The 7,500-nt window shown below is 31.8% G+C and overlaps 2 protein-coding genes across 6 annotated transcripts in view; one reads left to right on the top strand and one right to left on the bottom strand.

Annotated features, from left to right (window-relative positions):
• Positions 1–3,996, top strand: part of LOC113804225 (CKLF-like MARVEL transmembrane domain-containing protein 4) — a 23,269-nt gene extending 19,273 nt beyond the window's left edge. For all 5 annotated transcript variants that reach the window (XM_027355067.2, XM_027355065.2, XM_027355068.2 and 2 more), the window contains exons 4-5: positions 115–191; positions 2,508–3,996. In XM_027355067.2, coding sequence (XP_027210868.1) covers positions 115–191; positions 2,508–2,697 — 267 coding nt within the window. In that variant the 3' untranslated portion in view covers positions 2,698–3,996. The remainder of the gene's footprint in view (positions 1–114; positions 192–2,507) is intronic.
• A 570-nt stretch (positions 3,997–4,566) lies between these two features.
• LOC113804227 (adhesion G protein-coupled receptor L4) overlaps positions 4,567–7,500 on the bottom strand; it is a 16,886-nt gene continuing 13,952 nt past the window's right edge. Inside the window, exons 18-19 of the mRNA XM_027355070.2 lie at positions 6,985–7,062; positions 4,567–5,996 (exon numbers count right to left, since the gene is read on the bottom strand). Of these exons, the coding sequence (XP_027210871.2) occupies positions 5,886–5,996; positions 6,985–7,062 (189 nt within the window). The 3' untranslated portion in view covers positions 4,567–5,885. The remainder of the gene's footprint in view (positions 5,997–6,984; positions 7,063–7,500) is intronic.

Here is a 7,500-nt window from a genome sequence, read left to right as displayed (position 1 = left end):
AGTAGGTTTAGTTATCATCATAATATAAGGTTTGGTTTTCTTGTTAAAAATGTTTGTTAAGAATAGAGAATGGCCATTCATATGTGCATAAATAACAAAGTTTTATCATTTCAGGAGCTTGTATATACTACCCTGTGGACATTCTTTTGGTTTGTATCTGGATGTGTAGCTTCAAGTAATGCCATGAATGTGTAAGTATTTGTATAAACTTCCTTTTTGATTGAGAAAAGTGTACATCTTGAATAATTCTGCATACTCTGTCACTGATAACTGTTCCCAACTCCAAACAGTTGCTGTCACTCCAATCTAAAACTAAGGGTGCATGTTATAACTCTTAGGCTATTGGAGCATTGAGTGCTATGATTAAATGACTAGATTATGTCAATTCCAAGTGTGGAAGTGTCTTACTTTTTTAGATTGGCAAATTAGGGGAAGTATTCATGAAAGGTTTATGACTGTTTTTAACAATTTTGTCTCTGATTTCCACTGTTGCTACATTTCAAAGCTAATTTTATTATTAATTATCTATTACCTATATATATTTATTTATTTATTTTTTTATTTATTTATTTATTTATTTATTTATTTATTTATTTATTTATTTATTTATTTATTTATTTATTTATTTATTTATTTATTTATTTATTTATTTATTTATTTATTTATTTATTTATTTATTTATTTATTTATTTATTTACTTATTTATTTACTTATTTATTTATTTATTATGTTTTACATATTCTTTATCTCGTGTTTCATAATGTTTATTGTGTATGGATATACTATAGATATCTTTTTCATGAGCAAGGATTTGGATTTGGATTACAGAGTATGATTATGAAAGGTTATTGAATATATTATGAAGTATTATGGAATATATGAAATGTTATAGAATATGTTATGAAATATAGTATTTAGACCATAGTTACTAGAAAATACTAATATACATGGAGAAAAAACAAACTACACAATATATTAATGAAATTTGATAAACATAAAAACATTTTTATACCTGCAGCACATATATTGAAATAAGATATTTCATGATAAAAAATTTTGCACTGTGAAGATATTTATTTGAATTCAAACCCTTTCTTGCATACACAGTGTTCAAATGTGATTTAATGTAACTAGAAACTAGAATGCTATTATATGTAATGAAAAACTTTTTGTAGAGAGGCAGTAAAGGGATTGGTATTTGGAAAGAACAAGGGCTTTGTCTGGATGAAGTATGCTAACAATATCAGAATTCCCATTTTTACATTCACAACATTCCCTTCACAATAAAAACAATGGGGGACCACAACTGTAGGACTGATTCAGAGAAAGAAGGGGCAACAAAGGCAGTGGGGTAGGGTGATGATATGCTGGATGTTGCTTGGGGAAACTTGTCAGGGAGAATTAGATTTATGGATTGATTCATTCATGGTGAAAATAGGTAGGAAAATGGGCTGTGAAAATACACAAGAAAATGGGTTTTGTGTGCAAGATGATGCCATTGTTGTGGCAAATAGCTTTGCATGTAAAAGCTGTGAAGCCAATCTTGTGATGAATAGGACTTCAGATATTGATAATTACTGAAAATTATTGCTTGATTAATCATGTTTTTTTCTTTGTAATTACTATAGTATCTCAAACTTTTTACTTCCTAAAGAAATTAGTTTTTCCTCATATAAGTTAGGTTCTGTTCATTATTTGTTAAATTCTCTTTGTTACATAACTTAGTGCAAAATATTTGTGTAGTTATATACTTAGCAACTGTTAGTGTTCATAAGAAGTTGGTAATTTCTTTAACTCTTTTTCTTCTCGTCAGTCACTTCAAACTAAAACCAACTGTAATAGCATTCCTGATTAAGGGAAAAAGAATTTAATCAAATTTCATGCTTCCTTATGCTTTAAAATAATTTATCTTCTTACCACTCCTTCAGTATGGATATCAACTCTGTCAGCTTTTTCTTCAGTTGTTATTTTAGGAGTAAATATACACCCCAGAATCACAGAAAATGTTCACAGAATCTTGAATTATGCAACTGAGACTTTGAAGTTTATTCCCACAAGAGTTTGATGCGATGCTTCTTCAGTTATGCTTCTAAATACTTGGTATCTTTTCCATAAACTGTAATAGATATTATACTCAGTCCTTATCGAGAAAATGTATATATTTCTTCAGTGGCTTTTTTCTTGAAGATACATCACTTGAGGACATAATAGTGTACAGAATACTGTTTAAATTATTTTTATTATTATCAGCTTAACATTTTTTGGAAAGTCATGTTAAAGATAGGATACGTTCATTGATTTCTTATAGAAGAGAAGCAGAAATACGTTTAAAGATGGGTGGTTTTAGTATATTATTTGATATTTATAATTGTAGTTTTATTTGGTTAAGAAATTATTGTAAATCTTGTGTGAGCAAATTTGTAAAAAAAAAAAGAGAAAAAAGAAAGAAAGAAAAAAATTATATATATTCTTGTATATAATGTTTATATTTTATTTGCTTTTTTCAGATATGGAGCAGATGCATTTGCTGCTGCAGCCTTCTTTGCATTTGTCGCAATGTGCATCTATGGATTTAATGCATTTCTGTTCTTCAAAGAATGGCGTGAAAGTGTTAATAATTCCTCTTTCATTCCTCAAACTACCACTTCAGCTGCAAAGCCCTCAACAACTGTGTCAAATGCCAATGAGAAATACTAAGACCAGGTACTGAAAATATTTACATCAACCATCATGATATGAGGATGTAGAGAAATAGGACTTTCATAATTAAGCAGAGGTTGTTAATGTACCACTCTTTCAGATGTTGTTTAGGTTGTGCATATATATTTTTTTTATAGTATTATAGAGTACTATTTGCTTGTATAACTAGACTTTATATGTATATATATTTTGTTTGTTTCTAGATATACAGTAATTTGTAATCAGTATCTAATTATGTACTTAAATTGTGTTTTACTTGTATATTTTCTCAGATTTTGGTGGTATTTACTTTTGTTTGAGTACGATGTAAAGCTTTAATTTTTTCACATTTGTTGTATTTATGATTTTTGGAGATTCTTTTAGAAATGTTTTATTTATTCCCTCTCTTTTGTTGTATGGGTGATTTTAACTTGTCTCTTAGGAAAACCTTTTTTTTTTAGTACAGATTTTTGACAAACCTTAAATAATGGGGTACCTTAAAAACCTTAAATTAACTTCAAAAATGATAATTTCCTTAATTACCTCTTACCCCAATTGTAATGGCTAAACATTGTCTGTAGGCTTGAGATTTCTGCATATTTAGGATCCTTTGACACCCGATTAATCTCATTTATTTGATGTGTCTAACGAAAAGAAAATGTTGAGACAGCGTTTTTGTATAGATCCCCATCCCCTTAAAAAAAAAAAATTCTTTGGGGGTATTCAGATCAAATAGTCAATATAGTGTATTCAGGCAGAGTAATTATATAGATTTGATAAGTTAAGAGTCCAGGTTTATGGTTGTCTTTATTATGCACATTCAGAAGTTCTATATGTTGTACTGAGAATAGGAATTAAAAATGCTATTTCCAATTTTATTGTACCTGTACAAATAACTTAAAAGTGATTTAACTTTGTATGAAACATTGTTACTTTTGAACGTCTTTTACATTCACCCACAGAAAGTAGTTTTGCTCTTAAAATTGTTACATTCCCCCTTATGGAATTGCATATTCACATTCCTTGTGTGGTTTGTATTTCGTTCTGAATTTCTCAGGGGTAAAGAGATATTATATAATGGGGTTAGAAAGTATAATAACATCTTAAATATCTATATCTGGATGTATCCTGGCATTCTTATGTATCTAGAACTATTTTATATGATATAATCACTGAATTACAGTAGCAAGCTAGGATACATTTAGAATTTTTGAACTCTTCTATTTTTGTTGCATATGTTATACTATTCTGATTTCTTCCCTTGCTGTGAACATAGAATATACTTTGCAAGATTTTATTAAATAAATATAACACTGTTTCCTTCTTTTATAAGCCTTTACAATCTCTAAAGAAACTTCTTTGTACACAGGTTTATTGACAAATGAAGTACAGAGGGCATAATAAAGTATAACTCACAGCAAAATAGGAATGTTATAATGTTTCTAAATAATATGATTATTTTATAAATCATGGCATACAAATATATTGATGTGCTCATTTGCAATGGTTCCCAAACAGGGCACCACTGGTAGTATCTGTAGATGCTGTAAGATTCCAAAGTGAAATGAAATCTATGCATGCATTAAATTATCAATCGTTTGGGGAGTTCTGTGTTGGTCATTTGGGCATGTATTTGTTTTTGCAGCAAAGACTTACTTTGTTGCAAAGGAAAATAAATTTGGTGTAAGAAAAGGGGTTACATGGTGTTTATTATGTCATTACTGAAAAAAAATGGAAACTACTGCTGTACTTTATGGTACAAATTGTGCTTTTTCACATCTGTGGGTGAGAGACTTAACATTGTACTTATTATGATATACATCCTTAACCCAAATCAAGAAAAAGTATCAGCTTCTTGTTTCCTATGAGGAGAATTAAACCATGGGGTATATGCATTACAATTTATTAGTATATCTCTTTTTTATGTTTAGTAGTTTGATACAGAGTTTTATAAAATTATACTTTTGCCTCCTGTTACCATGTATTTTTCCAATTGATATAAGTTTTCATCAAACAAGCATGTATTTTTATAACCACTAAACACAAAATTAGAGAGGAAACAAACAATATCTATTATTCACCAAAGATAGATACAAGACATACAATGCAAAGGGTGAGAAATTCATTCTGACGGCATCATCATAAATGGGAGAAGAGATAGGGCTTCGTTCTCTTAACGATAAAGACTTGTGTAAGGGAGAAGGCGGTTAAGGGACAGTTTCCAAAATGATACATTACATAAAATGATGTTAGCTGAAGTACAGTTTCCAAATAGTATAACAAAATAAAAGAAAGAAGACTGAGGTATAAAATATTTAAAAGGCCAGTTGAAATACTAATTCCCAAATGATACAAAAATATGTAAATAGAAACTATTGAGGGGCGACTCGCTAGTTCTAAAAGATTTTTTACATTGATCTTTACCAAATTACTTTGCTCCCTTATTGGACGTCTTATTGTAAGAGAGCACAGTAACTTCAGGTTTACATTTTGAAAAAGAAAGTGACGACTAATGGAAACCGACAAAAATATGTTAAGATAATTTAAAAAATTGTTTATCAAATTAAGAATGAAGGCAGGATAACCTTACTATTCACTTATGATTTATGTTATACATTAACCATGAAAGCTTGGTTACCTTACTTTAAAAAATTAACATTTTTTTGTCATTGTTGTTACTATCATGAAGGGGCCGAAATCCTTTTGTTATGCATAATATATGGTAAACTGATGTTCTTTTGTGTGCCATGTTATATTAATATGAACCAGTGCAAGCTACTACACTGTTAACAGTACAGTAGTTCAACTTGATGAACATGTTGACTCATAATGAAATTGGGTGATAGTCTCCCTTTAAAAGAATATAAATATATCAACAGAATAATAATGCTTGTTGTAGTAATGATATGATAATAAAAGTAATAATAATAATAATGATAATAATGATAATAATGATAATAATAATGATAATAATAACAACAATAATAATAACAATAATAATAATAATAATGATATTATTATTATTACAATGATAATGATAATAAAATCAACCAAATACAAATAATAATGAAAGGAACAGTACTAACAATCATCATTATCATTATCCTAACCATTACAAAGGATGATGGCAGTAAAACATTACACTCTAAATTATATTAGTCCTTCAGTCAGCTGGACTTCAGAAACATTTCCTTGTTAAAATTGTTTCATTGCGCAATGACTGTAGATGCGGCAGAGATTGGCCTGGGCTGGTCTTCTGGAGAGCCCAGTGGTTGTGTATCGTCATTCTTATTCCTGTAGTCATTCAACATTTGACGCTGTAATGAAAGATTTTTATTTTAGGTGTGATTGCAGGGGCTTCATATCAGCTTTTTCTATCTACCATGACTGACTTCACTGGCACACCTACTCCTCTCTCAATACATGTACCTAACTATTTCCGCCTCCTCAACTGATTGCCCTGTCTACAAGGACTGGTCAGACTGCTCGCCTGCCTCGTTAACTGTTATGCAGAGCACTACAATGCTACATTATTCCTCTCAGGGGTCACCGTAAGTCGTCCACCAATATTGCTAAGATTAGCTTCCGTAGACATGACCTCCTCCATGGAATTTATATAGGTGGAGTGTCTTGCCCTAGCCGACCATATCGATCCCTTCCTCGTCAATGTCAAAAATGTTGGCGTTTTGGGTCCACAGCCCGTTGACCATTCATATTGCTCTACTCAGTCACTCACGTGTGTCATTTGTGGTGACTCCCATAATGTATTTCATAGGAGCTGCCCTACTTATTGGCTCAAATGTGTGAGGTAGCAATTCTCAGATTCAAGCTAGGTCTCAAGATGTCTCAGCATCTCCCCCAGTATCTCTTCCCTCTACCATCCTACTTATTAGCCCTCTCTTTCTCAGTTATATTCCCTTTCCAGTCTAAATCCAGATACTCCAATCTACCACTTACTCGATGCCTACCCCCCCTCTTTCTCACTTTACTTGTCGCATTAGACCATCTAAACGTTTCATCTCATCGTCTCCTACGACATCCTCCCCTACTCCCATATCTTCTGCTTCTCGGACATATCCCCCCCCCCCCATCTCCTCACCTTTAGTTTCTCAGACCTCTCCGCCCAACTCCTCTCCAGAAACTCTTGAAGACATCCCAAACTTCCCAAACGGCACAAGAGAACGCTCCGCTCCCTCATCCACCCTCCAAATCCCTCTATTCCTATTCCCTTTACATTCAAAATATTTGCTGATATCCATCCTCCTCCTCCTCAAGTTCCCCCAACCGATCTTCCATCAGACTCACCTTCTTTTTATATTGTCCCGAAATCGACATCCTGAACCGCCGGGATCCGAAGCCAATGGAGAGAAGAAGCACCAAACCCTGGAGGAAGAAAGAGCGTAGCATTAACCTTCTTGTTTTTATTTTTATTTTCTTTTTCTCTGTCTGTCTGTCTATCTATATATCTTTATCCAACTTTTTTTTCTTTCGCTTGCCCGTCACGTATTTGTTCCGCATTTCTTCCAGATTTAACTTTTTCTATTGTGAAATTTCTCATTTCCCTCGTCCATTTTTTGCTCTCGTCTTTATTTGCTTTATTATATCTTGTTGTTTTTTACTTTTGTTTTATTCTTAGAGCTGTTACTTGATCATATTTTTCGCATATCGTTCTATTTTTCTCTTTTACTTGTCGCCATAGCTTCCTCTTCTGCCTTGCCATTTTTAATGGTCCCCTCCTATTTTCTTCATCTACTCTCTACTTTCATTTCTATCCCAATTGCTTTTTCATACTTTAATATTTGTCATGATGAATGCCACATA

The sequence above is a fragment of the Penaeus vannamei genome, chromosome 19 (assembly GCF_042767895.1).
Source record: "Penaeus vannamei isolate JL-2024 chromosome 19, ASM4276789v1, whole genome shotgun sequence".
NCBI lineage: Eukaryota > Metazoa > Arthropoda > Malacostraca > Decapoda > Penaeidae > Penaeus > Penaeus vannamei.
The sequence above is the reverse complement of the archived record's forward strand: the minus strand, read 5'-3'. Positions and strand labels throughout refer to the sequence as shown.